The sequence below is a fragment of the Eucyclogobius newberryi genome, unplaced genomic scaffold (assembly GCF_026437365.1).
Source record: "Eucyclogobius newberryi isolate DKJ021-1_F unplaced genomic scaffold, fEucNew1.0.hap1 SCAF_9, whole genome shotgun sequence".
NCBI classification, from domain to species: Eukaryota; Metazoa; Chordata; class Actinopteri; order Gobiiformes; family Gobiidae; genus Eucyclogobius; species Eucyclogobius newberryi.
The window spans coordinates 15,535,893-15,550,677 of NW_027316532.1; the positions used below are offsets into that span (position 1 = coordinate 15,535,893).

Below are 14,785 nucleotides of genomic sequence, written 5' to 3' on the forward strand. Positions count from 1 at the left end.
TTTAGACCTGATTTGAACATGCTTTAGTCATGGTTTAGTCCTGCTTTAAACCTGCTTTAGACCTGCTTTAGTCCTGGTCTTGTCCTGCTTTAGTCCTGCTTTAGTCCCGCTTTATTCCTGCTTTAGACCTGGTTTAGTCCTGCTTCAGACCTGGTTTAGTCCTGGTTTAGACGTGCTTTAAACCTGCTTTATTCCTGCTTTAGTCTAGCTTTAGTCCTGCTTTAGTCCTGCTTTGGACCTGCTTTATTCCTTGTGCTTTTTTAGTCCCGCTTTAGTCCCGCTTTAGTCCCGCTTTAGTCCTCCTTTAGACCTGGTTTAGTCCTGGTTTAGACCTGCTTTAGTCCTGCTTTAGATCTGGTTTAGTCCTGGTTTGGACCTGCTCTAGTCCTGCTTTAGTCCCGCTTTAGACCTGGTTTACTCCTGGTTTAGTCCTGGTTTAGTCCCGCTTTAGTCCTGCTTTAGACCTGGTTTTGTCCTGGTTTAGACCTGGTTCAGACCTGGTTTAGACCTAGTTTAGACCTGATTTAGACCTGGTTTAGTCCTGCTTTAGACCTGCTTTAGTCCTGGTTTGGAACTGGTTTAGACCTGCTTTAGTCCTGCTTAGGACCTGCTTTATTCCTGCTTAGGACCTGGTTTGGACCTGCTTTAGTCCTGCTTTAGAGCTGCTTTAAACCTGCTTTATTCCTGCTTTAGTCTAGCTTTAGTCCTGGTTTAGTCCTGCTTTAGTCCTGCTTTAGTCCTGCTTTGGACCTGCTTTATTCCTTGTCCTTTTTTAGTCCCGCTTTGGTCCCGCTTTAGTCCCGCTTTAGTCCTCCTTTAGACCTGGTTTAGTCCTGGTTTAGACCTGCCCTAGTCCTGCTTTAGATCTGGTTTAGTCCTGGTTTGGACCTGCTCTAGTCCTGCTTTAGTCCCGCTTTAGACCTGGTTTACTCCTGGTTTAGTCCTGGTTTAGTCCCGCTTTAGTCCTGCTTTAGACCTGGTTTTTTCCTGGTTTAGACCTGGTTCAGACCTGGTTTAGACCTAGTTTAGACCTGATTTAGAACTGGTTTAGTCCTGCTTTAGACCTGCTTTAGACCTGCTTTAGTCCTGGTTTGGAACTGGTTTAGACCTGCTTTAGTCCTGCTTAGGACCTGCTTTATTCCTGCTTAGGACCTGGTTTGGACCTGCTTTAGTCCTGCTTTAGAGCTGCTTTAAACCTGCTTTATTCCTGCTTTAGTCTAGCTTTAGTCCTGGTTTAGTCCTGCTTTAGTCCTGCTTTAGTCCTGCTTTGGACCTGCTTTATTCCTTGTCCTTTTTTAGTCCCGCTTTAGTCCCGCTTTAGTCCCGCTTTAGTCCTCCTTTAGACCTGGTTTAGTCCTGGTTTAGTCCTGCTTTAGTCCCGCTTTAGACCTGATTTACTCCTGGTTTAGTCCTGGTTTAGACCCGGTTTAGACCTGGTTTAGTCCTGCTTTAGACCTGCTTCAGTCCTGGTTTAGACCTAGTTTTGACCTGCTTCAGTCCTGCTTTGGACCTGGTTTTGACCTTCTTTAGTCCTGGTTTAGTCCTGCTTTAGTCCTGCTTTAGACCTGCTTTAGTTCTGTTTTAGTCCCGCTTTAGTCCTGGTTTAGACCTGCTTTAGTCCTGGTTTTGACCTGCTTTAGTCCTGCTTTAGTCCTGCTTTAGTCCCGCTTTAGTCCCGGTGTAGACCTGGTTTAGTCCTGCTTTAGACCTGGTTTAGTCCTGGTTTAGTCCTGCTTTAGACCCTGTTTACAACTGGTTTAGACCTGCTTTAGGCCTGGTTTAGACCTTATTTAGTCCTGGTTTAGTCCTGGTTTAGTCCTTGTTTAGACCTGGTTTAGACCTGCTTTATTCCTTCTTTAGACCTGATTTGGACATGCTTTAGTCATGGTTTAGTCCTGCTTTAGACCTTGTTTATTCCTGCTTTAGACCTGCTTTAATCCTGCTTTAGTCCCGCTTTAGTCCTGGTTTAGTGTTGGTTTAGTCCTGCTTTAGTCCCGCTTTAGTCTTGTTTTAGACCTGGTTTAGTCCTGCTTTAGACCGGGTTTATTCCTGTTTCAGATCTGCTTTAGAACTGATTTAGTCCTGGTTTAGACCTCCTTTAGTCCTGCTTTAGTCCCGCTTTAGTCCTGTTTTATACCTAGTTTAGTCCTGGTTTAGTCTTGGTTTAGTCTTGGTTTAGTCCTGCTTTAGACCCGGTTTAGACTTGGGTTGGACCTGGTTTAGTCCTGCTTCAGTCCAGCTTCAGTCCCGCTTTAGTCCCGCGTTAGTCCTGCTTTATACCTGGTTTAGACCTGGTTTAGTCCTGCTTTAGTCCTGGTTCAGACCTGGTTTAGACTCTGTTTTCTCCCTCCTTAGTCCGAGTCCTTCTGGATCCCGGTCAGGATAAACCCTGGACTCCCTGACCAGCTTCCTCGCGCCTCCTTCATGGCGTCCTCAATCTTGGAAGTGGACCAGTTTGTCTTAACGCCAGTCACCGTGGCGACGCTGGACGCAAAGGACGCTGAGACGCCGCAGGAAAAACTGGTGTTCAACATCACAGCACCCCCTGCAGGAGGATACGTCACACACCTGGACGACCACACCAGGTCAGAGACTTCACACAGTCTGGAGACAAACGGGTCAGCAGATGTGTGCAGTGTCCACATGTCAAGAGCGTCCACGTGTCCAGAGCGTTCACGTGTCCAGAGCGTCCACGTGTCCAGAGCATTCACGTGTCCAGAGCGTTCACGTGTCCAGAGCGTCCACTTGTCCAGAGCGTTCACGTGTCCAGAGCGTTCACGTGTCCAGAGCATTCACGTGTCCAGAGCGTTCACGTGTCCAGAGCGTCCACATGTCCAGAGCGTTCACGTGTCCAGAGCGTTCACGTGCCCAGAGCGTTCACGTGTCCAGAGCGTCCACATGTTCAGAGCCTTGTCCAAAGCGTCCACATGTCCAGAGCGTTCACATGTTCAGAGCGTTGTCCAGAGCGTCCACGTGTCCAGAGCATTCACGTGTCCAGAGCGTTCACGTGTCCAGAGCGTCCACATGTCCAGAGCGTTCACATGTTCAGAGCCTTGTCCAAAGCGTCCACATGTCCAGAGCGTTCACATGTTCAGAGCGTTGTCCAGAGCGTTCACGTGAGCGTTCACATGTTCAGAGCCTTGTCCAAAGCGTCCACATGTCCAGAGCGTTCACATGTTCAGAGCGTTGTCCAGAGCGTTCACGTGTCCAGAGCGTTCACGTGTCCAGAGCGTCCACGTGTCCAGAGCGTTCACATGCCCAGACTGTCCACGTGTCCAGAGCGTTGTCCAGAGCGTTCACGTGTCCAGAACTTTGTCCAGAGCGTTCACGTGTCCAGAGCGTCCACGTGTCCAGAGCGTTCACGTGTCCAGAGCGTTCACGTGTCCAGAGCGTCCACATGTTCAGAGCCTTGTCCAAAGCGTCCACATGTCCAGAGCGTTCACATGTTCAGAGCGTTGTCCAGAGCGTCCACGTGTCCAGAGCATTCACATGTTCAGAGCCTTGTTCAAAGCGTCCACATGTCCAGGGCGTTCATATGTTCAGAGCGTTGTCCAGAGCGCTCACGTGTCCAGAGCATTCACGTGTCCAGAGCGTTCACGTGTCCAGAGCGTCCACATGTCCAGAGCGTTCACATGTTCAGAGCCTTGTCCAAAGCGTCCACATGTCCAGAGCGTTCACATGTTCAGAGCGTTGTCCAGAGCGTTCACGTGTCCAGAGCGTTCACGTGTCCAGAGCGTCCACGTGTCCAGAGCGTTCACGTGTCCAGAGCGCTCACGTGTCCAGAGCGTTCACGTGTCCAGAGCGTTCACGTGTCCAGAGCGTCCACATGTCCAGAGCGTTCACGTGTCCAGAGCGTTCACGTGTCCAGAGCGTTCACGTGTCCAGAGCGTCCACATGTTCAGAGCCTTGTCCAAAGCGTCCACATGTTCAGAGCGTTGTCCAGAGCGTCCACGTGTCCAGAGCATTCACATGTTCAGAGCCTTGTTCAAAGCGTCCGCATGTCCAGAGCGTTCACATGTTCAGAGCGTTGTCCAGAGCGCTCACGTGTCCAGAACATTCACGTGTCCAGAACATTCACGTGTCCAGAGCGTTCACGTGTCCAGAGCGTCCACATGTCCAGAGCGTTCACATGTTCAGAGCCTTGTCCAAAGTGTCCACATGTCCAGAGCGTTCACATGTTCAGAGCGTTGTCCAGAGCGTTCCCGTGTCCAGAGCGTTCACGTGTCCAGAGCGTTCACGTGTCCAGAGCGTCCACGTGTCCAGAGCGTTCACGTGTCCAGAGTCTTGTCCCGAGCGTCCAAATGTCCAGAGCATCTAAATGTCCAGAGTGTTGTCCAGAGCGTTCTCATGTCCAGAGCGTTCACATGTCCATAGTGTTCACATGTCCAGAGCGTCCACGTGTCCAGAGCGTTCACATGCCCAGACTGTCCACGTGTCCAGAGCGTTAACGTGTCCAGAGCGCTCACGTGTCCAGAGCATTCACGTGTCCAGAGCGTTCACGTGTCCAGAGCGTCCACATGTCCAGAGCGTTCACGTGTCCAGAGCGTTCACGTGTCCAGAGCGTTCACGTGTCCAGAGCGTCCACATGTTCAGAGCCTTGTCCAAAGCGTCCACATGTTCAGAGCGTTGTCCAGAGCGTCCACGTGTCCAGAGCATTCACATGTTCAGAGCCTTGTTCAAAGCGTCCGCATGTCCAGAGCGTTCACATGTTCAGAGCGTTGTCCAGAGCGCTCACGTGTCCAGAACATTCACGTGTCCAGAACATTCATGTGTCCAGAGCGTTCACGTGTCCAGAGCGTCCACATGTCCAGAGCGTTCACATGTTCAGAGCCTTGTCCAAAGTGTCCACATGTCCAGAGCGTTCACATGTTCAGAGCGTTGTCCAGAGCGTTCCCGTGTCCAGAGCGTTCACGTGTCCAGAGCGTTCACGTGTCCAGAGCGTCCACGTGTCCAGAGCGTCCACGTGTCCAGAGTCTTGTCCCGAGCGTCCAAATGTCCAGAGCATCTAAATGTCCAGAGTGTTGTCCAGAGCGTTCTCATGTCCAGAGCGTTCACATGTCCATAGTGTTCACATGTCCAGAGCGTCCACGTGTCCAGAGCGTCCACGTGTCCAGAGCGTTGTCCAGAGCGTTGACGTGTCCAGAGCGTTGACGTGTCCAGAGCGTTCATGTGTCCAGAGCGTCCACATGTCCAGAGCGTCCACGTGTCCAGAGCGTTGTCCAGAGCGTTGACGTGTCCTGAGCGTTCACGTGTCCAGAGCGTTCATGTGTCCAGAGCGTTGTTTAGAGTGTCCAAATGTCCAGAGCATTCTCGTGTCCAGAGCATTCACGTGTCCAGAGCGTCCACGTTTCCAGAGCCTTCACATGTCCAGAGCGTTCACGTGTCCAGAGCCTTCACATGTCCAGAGTCTTGTCCCGACCGTCCAAATGTCCAGAGCATCTAAATGTCCAGAGTGTTGTCCAGAGCGTTGACGTGTCCAGAGCGTTCACGTGTCCAGAGCGTTCACGTGTCCAGAGTCTTGTCCAGACCGTCCAAATGTCAAGAGCATCTCAATGTCAAGAGTGTTGTCCAGAGCGTTCCTATTTCCAGAGCGTCCACGTGTCCAGAGCGTCCACGTGTCCAGAGCGTTGTCCAGAGCGTTCACGTGTCCAAAGCGTTGTCCAGAGCGTCCACGTGTCCAGAGCGTCCACGTGTCCAGAGCGTTGTCCAGAGCGTTCACGTGTCCAGAGCTTTGTCCAGAGCGTTCACGTGTCCAGAGCGTCCACGTGTCCACAGCGTTGTCCAGAGCGTTCACATGTCCAGACCGTCCACGTGTCCAGAGCGTCCACGTTTCCAGAGCGTTCACGTGTCCAGAGCGTTGTCCAGAGCGTCCACGTGTCCAGAGCATTCACGTGTCCAGAGCGGTGTCCAGAGCGTTGTCCAGAGCGTTCACGTGTCCAGAGCGTCCACGTGTCCAGAGCATTCACGTGTCCAGAGCGTTGTCCAGAGCGTTCACGTGTCCAGAGCGTTGACGTGTCCAGACCGCTCAAGTGTCCAGAGCGTTCATGTGTCCAGAGCGTTGTTTAGAGTGTCCAAATGTCCAGAGCATTCACATGTCCAGAGCATTCACATGTCCAGAGCGTCCACGTGTCCAGAGCGTTCACATGTCCAGAGCGTTTACGTGTCCAGAGCGTTCACGTGTCCAGAGTCTTGTCCAGACCGTCCAAATGTCCAGAGCATCTAAATGTCCAGAGTGTTGTCCAGAGCGTTCACATTTCCAGAGCGTCCACGTGTCCAGAGCGTCCACGTGTCCAGAGCGTTGTCCAGAGCGTTCATGTGTCCAGAGCGTCCACGTATCCAGAGCGTTGTCCAGAGCATTCACATGTCCAGAGTGTCCACGTGTCCAGAGCGTTCACGTGTCCAGAGCGTTGTCCAGAGCGTCCACGTGTCCAGAGCATTCACGTGTCCAGAGCGTTGTCCAGAGCGTTCACGTGTCCAGAGCGTTCACGTGTCCAGAGCGTTGTCCAGAGTGTTCACGTGTCCAGAGCATTCACTTGTCCAGAGCGTTAACGTGTCCAGAGCGTCCACAGGTCCAGAGCGTTCACATGTTCGGAGCCTTGTCCAAAGCGTCCACATGTCCAGAGCGTTCACATGTTCAGAGTGTTGTCCAGAGCGTTCACGTGTCCAGAGCGTTCACGTGTCCAGAGCATCCACGTGTCCAGAGCGTTCACACGCCCAGACTGTCCACGTGTCCAGAGCGTTCACATGTCCAGAGCGTTCACGTGTCCAGAGTCTTGTCCAGAGCATCTAAATGTCCAGAGTGTTGTCTAGAGCGTTCATCTGTCCAGAGCGTTCACGTGTCCAGAGCGTTCATGTGTCCAGAGTCTTGTCCCGAACGTCCAAATGTCCAGAGCATCTAAATGTCCAGAGTGTTGTCCAGAGCGTTCACATGTCCAGAGCGTCCACGTGTCCAGAGCGTCCACGTGTCCAGAGAGTTGTCCAGAGCGTTGACGTGTCCAGAGCGTTCATGTGTCCAGAGCGTTGTTTAGAGTGTCCAAATGTCCAGAGCATTCTCGTGTCCAGAGCATTCACGTGTCCAGAGCGTCCACGTGTCCAGAGCGTTGTCCAGAGCGTTCACGTGTCCAGAGCGTTGTCCAGAGCGTCCACGTGTCCAGAGCGTCCACGTGTCCAGAGCGTTATCCAGAGCGTTCACGTGTCCAGAGCGTTGTCCAGAGCGTTCACGTGTCCAGAGCGTCCACGTGTCCAGAGCGTTGTCCAGAGCGTTCACATGTCCAGACCGTCCACGTGTCCAGAGCGTCCACGTGTCCAGAGCGTTCACGTGTCCAGAGTCTTGTCCAGACCGTCCAAATGTCCAGAGCATCTAAATGTCCAGAGTGTTGTCGAGAGCGTTCACATTTCCAGAGCATCCACGTGTCCAGAGCGTCCACGTGTCCAGAGCATTGTCCAGAGCGTTCACGTGTCCAGAGCGTTGTCCAGAGCGTTCATGTGTCCAGAGCGTCCACGTATCCAGAGCGTTGTCCAGAGCATTCACATGTCCAGAGCGTCCACGTGTCCAGAGCGTTCACGTGTCCAGAGCGTTGTCCAGAGCGTCCACGTGTCCAGAGCATTCACGTGTCCAGAGCGTTGTCCAGAGCGTTCACGTGTCCAGAGCGTTCACGTGTCCAGAGCGTTGTCCAGAGTGTTCACGTGTCCAGAGCATTCACGTGTCCAGAGCGTTCACGTGTCCAGAGCGTCCACAGGTCCAGAGCGTTCACATGTTCGGAGCCTTGTCCAAAGCGTCCACATGTCCAGAGCGTTCACATGTTCAGAGTGTTGTCCAGAGCGTTCACGTGTCCAGAGCGTTCACGTGTCCAGAGCGTCCACGTGTCCAGAGCGTTCACACGCCCAGACTGTCCACGTGTCCAGAGCGTTCACATGTCCAGAGCGTTCACGTGTCCAGAGTCTTGTCCAGAGCATCTAAATGTCCAGAGTGTTGTCCAGAGCGTTCATCTGTCCAGAGCGTTCACGTGTCCAGAGCGTTCATGTGTCCAGAGTCTTGTCCCGAACGTCCAAATGTCCAGAGCATCTAAATGTCCAGAGTGTTGTCCAGAGCGTTCACATGTCCAGAGCGTCCACGTGTCCAGAGCGTCCACGTGTCCAGAGAGTTGTCCAGAGCGTTGACGTGTCCAGAGCGTTCATGTGTCCAGAGCGTTGTTTAGAGTGTCCAAATGTCCAGAGCATTCTCGTGTCCAGAGCATTCACGTGTCCAGAGCGTCCACGTGTCCAGAGCGTTGTCCAGAGCGTTCACGTGTCCAGAGCGTTGTCCAGAGCGTCCACGTGTCCAGAGCGTCCACGTGTCCAGAGCGTTATCCAGAGCGTTCACGTGTCCAGAGCGTTGTCCAGAGCGTTCACGTGTCCAGAGCGTCCACTTGTCCAGAGCTTTGTCCAGAGCGTTCACATGTCCAGACCGTCCACGTGTCCAGAGCGTCCACGTGTCCAGAGCGTTCACGTGTCCAGAGCGTTGTCCAGAGCGTCCACGTGTCCAGAGCATTCACGTGTCCAGAGCGTTGTCCAGAGCGTTCACGTGTCCAGAGCGTTCACGTGTCCAGAGTGTTGTCCAGAGTGTTCATATGTCCAGAGCATTCACGTGTCCAGAGCGTTGACGTGTCCAGAGCGTTCACGTGTCCAGAGCGTTGACGTGTCCAGAGCGTTCACGTGTCCAGAGCGCTCAAGTGTCCAGAGCGTTCATGTGTCCAGAGCGTTGTTTAGAGTGTCCAAATGTCCAGAGCATTCACATGTCCAGAGCATTCACATGTCCAGAGCGTCCATGTGTCCAGAGCGTTCACATGTCCAGAGCGTTTACGTGTCCAGAGCGTTCACGTGTCCAGAGTCTTGTCCAGACCGTCCAAATGTCCAGAGCATCTAAATGTCCAGAGTGTTGTCCAGAGCGTTCACATTTCCAGAGCGTCAAGGTGTCCAGAGCGTCCACGTGTCCAGAGCGTTGTCCAGAGCGTTCACGTGTCCAGAGCGTTGTCCAGAGCGTTCACGTGTCCAGAGCGTTCACGTGTCCAGAGCGTCCACGTGTCCAGAGCGTTGTCCAGAGCGTCCACGTGTCCAGAGCGTCCACGTGTCCAGAGCGTTCACGTGTCCAGAGCGTCCACATGTCCAGAGCGTTCACATGTTCAGAGTGTTGTCCAGAGCGTTCACGTGTCCAGAGCGTTCACGTGTCCAGAGCGTCCACGTGTCCAGAGCGTTCACACGCCCAGACTGTCCACGTGTCCAGAGCGTTCACATGTCCAGAGCGTTCACGTGTCCAGAGTCTTGTCCAGAGCATCTAAATGTCCAGAGTGTTGTCTAGAGCGTTCATCTGTCCAGAGCGTTCACGTGTCCAGAGCGTTCATGTGTCCAGAGTCTTGTCCCGAACGTCCAAATGTCCAGAGCATCTAAATGTCCAGAGTGTTGTCCAGAGCGTTCACATGTCCAGAGCGTCCACGTGTCCAGAGCGTCCACGTGTCCAGAGAGTTGTCCAGAGCGTTGACGTGTCCAGAGCGTTCATGTGTCCAGAGCGTTGTTTAGAGTGTCCAAATGTCCAGAGCATTCCCGTGTCCAGAGCATTCACGTGTCCAGAGCGTCCACGTGTCCAGAGCGTTGTCCAGAGCGTTCACGTGTCCAGAGCGTTGTCCAGAGCGTCCACGTGTCCAGAGCGTCCACGTGTCCAGAGCGTTATCCAGAGCGTTCACGTGTCCAGAGCGTTCACGTGTCCAGAGCGTCCACGTGTCCAAAGCGTTGTCCAGAGCGTTCACATGTCCAGACCGTCCACGTGTCCAGAGCGTCCACGTGTCCAGAGCGTTCACGTGTCCAGAGTCTTGTCCAGACCGTCCAAATGTCCAGAGCATCTAAATGTCCAGAGTGTTGTCGAGAGCGTTCACATTTCCAGAGCGTCCACGTGTCCAGAGCGTCCACGTGTCCAGAGCGTTGTCCAGAGCGTTCACGTGTCCAGAGCGTTGTCCAGAGCGTTCATGTGTCCAGAGCGTCCACGTATCCAGAGCGTTGTCCAGAGCATTCACATGTCCAGAGCGTCCACGTGTCCAGAGCGTTCACGTGTCCAGAGCGTTGTCCAGAGCGTCCACGTGTCCAGAGCATTCACGTGTCCAGAGCGTTGTCCAGAGCGTTCACGTGTCCAGAGCGTTCACGTGTCCAGAGCGTTGTCCAGAGTGTTCACGTGTCCAGAGCATTCACGTGTCCAGAGCGTTCACGTGTCCAGAGCGTCCACAGGTCCAGAGCGTTCACATGTTCGGAGCCTTGTCCAAAGCGTCCACATGTCCAGAGCGTTCACATGTTCAGAGTGTTGTCCAGAGCGTTCACGTGTCCAGAGCGTTCACGTGTCCAGAGCGTCCACATGTCCAGAGCGTTCACACGCCCAGACTGTCCACGTGTCCAGAGCGTTCACATGTCCAGAGCGTTCACGTGTCCAGAGTCTTGTCCAGAGCATCTAAATGTCCAGAGTGTTGTCCAGAGCGTTCATCTGTCCAGAGCGTTCACGTGTCCAGAGCGTTCATGTGTCCAGAGTCTTGTCCCGAACGTCCAAATGTCCAGAGCATCTAAATGTCCAGAGTGTTGTCCAGAGCGTTCACATGTCCAGAGCGTCCACGTGTCCAGAGCGTCCACGTGTCCAGAGAGTTGTCCAGAGCGTTGACGTGTCCAGAGCGTTCATGTGTCCAGAGCGTTGTTTAGAGTGTCCAAATGTCCAGAGCATTCTCGTGTCCAGAGCATTCACGTGTCCAGAGCGTCCACGTGTCCAGAGCGTTGTCCAGAGCGTTCACGTGTCCAGAGCGTTGTCCAGAGCGTCCACGTGTCCAGAGCGTCCACGTGTCCAGAGCGTTATCCAGAGCGTTCACGTGTCCAGAGCGTTGTCCAGAGCGTTCACATGTCCAGACCGTCCACGTGTCCAGAGCGTCCACGTGTCCAGAGCGTTCACGTGTCCAGAGCGTTGTCCAGAGCGTCCACGTGTCCAGAGCATTCACGTGTCCAGAGCGTTGTCCAGAGCGTTCACGTGTCCAGAGCGTTCACGTGTCCAGACTGTTGTCCAGAGTGTTCATATGTCCAGAGCATTCACGTGTCCAGAGCGTTGACGTGTCCAGAGCGTTCACGTGTCCAGAGCGCTCAAGTGTCCAGAGCGTTCATGTGTCCAGAGCGTTGTTTAGAGTGTCCAAATGTCCAGAGCATTCACATGTCCAGAGCATTCACATGTCCAGAGCGTCCATGTGTCCAGAGCGTTCACATGTCCAGAGCGTTTACGTGTCCAGAGCGTTCACGTGTCCAGAGTCTTTTCCAGACCGTCCAAATGTCCAGAGCATCTAAATGTCCAGAGTGTTGTCCAGAGTGTTCACATTTCCAGAGCGTCAAGGTGTCCAGAGCGTCCACGTGTCCAGAGCGTTGTCCAGAGCGTTCACGTGTCCAGAGCGTTGTCCAGAGCGTTCACGTGTCCAGAGCGTCCACGTGTCCAGAGCGTTGTCCAGAGCGTCCACGTGTCCAGAGCGTCCACGTGTCCAGAGCGTTCACGTGTCCAGAGCGTCCACATGTCCAGAGCGTTCACGTGTCCAGAGCGTTCACGTGCCCAGAGCGTTCACGTGTCCAGAGCGTCCACATGTTCAGAGCCTTGTCCAAAGCGTCCACATGTCCAGAGCGTTAACATGTTCAGAGCGTTGTCCAGAGCGTCCACGTGTCCAGAGCATTCACGTGTCCAGAGCGTTCACGTGTCCAGAGCGTCCACATGTCCAGAGCGTTCACATGTTCAGAGCCTTGTCCAAAGCGTCCACATGTCCAGAGCGTTCACATGTTCAGAGCGTTGTCCAGAGCGTTCACGTGAGCGTTCACATGTTCAGAGCCTTGTCCAAAGCGTCCACATGTCCAGAGCGTTCACATGTTCAGAGCGTTGTCCAGAGCGTTCACGTGTCCAGAGCGTTCACGTGTCCAGAGCGTCCACGTGTCCAGAGCGTTCACATGCCCAGACTGTCCACGTGTCCAGAGCGTTGTCCAGAGCGTTCACGTGTCCAGAACTTTGTCCAGAGCGTTCACGTGTCCAGAGCGTCCACGTGTCCAGAGCGTTCACGTGTCCAGAGCGTTCACGTGTCCAGAGCGTCCACATGTTCAGAGCCTTGTCCAAAGCGTCCACATGTCCAGAGCGTTCACATGTTCAGAGCGTTGTCCAGAGCGTCCACGTGTCCAGAGCATTCACATGTTCAGAGCCTTGTTCAAAGCGTCCACATGTCCAGGGCGTTCACATGTTCAGAGCGTTGTCCAGAGCGCTCACGTGTCCAGAGCATTCACGTGTCCAGAGCGTTCACGTGTCCAGAGCGTCCACATGTCCAGAGCGTTCACATGTTCAGAGCCTTGTCCAAAGCGTCCACATGTCCAGAGCGTTCACATGTTCAGAGCGTTGTCCAGAGCGTTCACGTGTCCAGAGCGTTCACGTGTCCAGAGCGTCCACGTGTCCAGAGCGTTCACATGCCCAGACTGTCCACGTGTCCAGAGCGCTCACGTGTCCAGAGCATTCACGTGTCCAGAGCGTTCACGTGTCCAGAGCGTCCACATGTCCAGAGCGTTCACGTGTCCAGAGCGTTCACGTGTCCAGAGCGTTCACGTGTCCAGAGCATCCACATGTTCAGAGCCTTGTCCAAAGCGTCCACATGTTCAGAGCGTTGTCCAGAGCGTCCACGTGTCCAGAGCATTCACATGTTCAGAGCCTTGTTCAAAGCGTCCGCATGTCCAGAGCGTTCACATGTTCAGAGCGTTGTCCAGAGCGCTCACGTGTCCAGAACATTCATGTGTCCAGAACATTCACGTGTCCAGAGCGTTCACGTGTCCAGAGCGTCCACATGTCCAGAGCGTTCACATGTTCAGAGCGTTGTCCAGAGCGTTCCCGTGTCCAGAGCGTTCACGTGTCCAGAGCGTTCACGTGTCCAGAGCGTCCACGTGTCCAGAGCGTTCACGTGTCCAGAGTCTTGTCCCGAGCGTCCAAATGTCCAGAGCATCTAAATGTCCAGAGTGTTGTCCAGAGCGTTCTCATGTCCAGAGCGTTCACATGTCCATAGTGTTCACATGTCCAGAGCGTCCACGTGTCCAGAGCGTTCACATGCCCAGACTGTCCACGTGTCCAGAGCGTTCACGTGTCCAGAGCGCTCACGTGTCCAGAGCATTCACGTGTCCAGAGCGTTCACGTGTCCAGAGCGTCCACATGTCCAGAGCGTTCACGTGTCCAGAGCGTTCACGTGTCCAGAGCGTTCACGTGTCCAGAGCGTCCACATGTTCAGAGCCTTGTCCAAAGCGTCCACATGTTCAGAGCGTTGTCCAGAGCGTCCACGTGTCCAGAGCATTCACATGTTCAGAGCCTTGTTCAAAGCGTCCGCATGTCCAGAGCGTTCACATGTTCAGAGCGTTGTCCAGAGCGCTCACGTGTCCAGAACATTCACGTGTCCAGAACATTCACGTGTCCAGAGCGTTCACGTGTCCAGAGCGTCCACATGTCCAGAGCGTTCACATGTTCAGAGCCTTGTCCAAAGTGTCCACATGTCCAGAGCGTTCACATGTTCAGAGCGTTGTCCAGAGCATTCCCGTGTCCAGAGCGTTCACGTGTCCAGAGCGTTCACGTGTCCAGAGCGTCCACGTGTCCAGAGCGTCCACGTGTCCAGAGTCTTGTCCCGAGCGTCCAAATGTCCAGAGCATCTAAATGTCCAGAGTGTTGTCCAGAGCGTTCTCATGTCCAGAGCGTTCACATGTCCATAGTGTTCACATGTCCAGAGCGTCCACGTGTCCAGAGCGTCCACGTGTCCAGAGCGTTGTCCAGAGCGTTGACGTGTCCAGAGCGTTGACGTGTCCAGAGCGTTCATGTGTCCAGAGCGTCCACATGTCCAGAGCGTCCACGTGTCCAGAGCGTTGTCCAGAGCGTTGACGTGTCCTGAGCGTTCACGTGTCCAGAGCGTTCATGCGTCCAGAGCGTTGTTTAGAGTGTCCAAATGTCCAGAGCATTCTCGTGTCCAGAGCATTCACGTGTCCAGAGCGTCCACGTTTCCAGAGCCTTCACATGTCCAGAGCGTTCACGTGTCCAGAGCCTTCACATGTCCAGAGTCTTGTCCCGACCGTCCAAATGTCCAGAGCATCTAAATGTCCAGAGTGTTGTCCAGAGCGTTGACGTGTCCAGAGCGTTGACGTGTCCAGAGCGTTCACGTGTCCAGAGTCTTGTCCAGACCGTCCAAATGTCAAGAGCATCTCAATGTCAAGAGTGTTGTCCAGAGCGTTCCTATTTCCAGAGCGTCCACGTGTCCAGAGCGTCCACGTGTCCAGAGCGTTGTCCAGAGCGTTCACGTGTCCAAAGCGTTGTCCAGAGCGTCCACGTGTCCAGAGCGTCCACGTGTCCAGAGCGTTGTCCAGAGCGTTCACGTGTCCAGAGCTTTGTCCAGAGCGTTCACGTGTCCAGAGCGTCCACGTGTCCACAGCGTTGTCCAGAGCGTTCACATGTCCAGACCGTCCACGTGTCCAGAGCGTCCACGTTTCCAGAGCGTTCACGTGTCCAGAGCGTTGTCCAGAGCGTCCACGTGTCCAGAGCATTCACGTGTCCAGAGCGATGTCCAGAGCGTTGTCCAGAGCATTCACGTGTCCAGAGCGTTCACGTGTCCAGAGCGTTGTCCAGAGCGTCCACGTGTCCAGAGCATTCACGTGTCCAGAGCGTTGTCCAGAGCGTTCACGTGTCCAGAGCGTTGACGTGTCCAGACCGCTCAAGTGTCCAGAGCGTTCATGTGTCCAGAGC

The 14,785-nt window shown here is 54.1% G+C and overlaps 1 protein-coding gene across 1 annotated transcript in view; it reads left to right on the plus strand.

Annotated features, from left to right (window-relative positions):
• Positions 1 to 14,785, plus strand: part of frem1b (Fras1 related extracellular matrix 1b) — a 122,702-nt gene that overhangs the window by 22,163 nt on the left and 85,754 nt on the right. Inside the window, exon 5 of the mRNA XM_072437955.1 lies at positions 2,356 to 2,585. Coding sequence (XP_072294056.1) covers positions 2,356 to 2,585 — 230 coding nt within the window. The remainder of the gene's footprint in view (positions 1 to 2,355; positions 2,586 to 14,785) is intronic.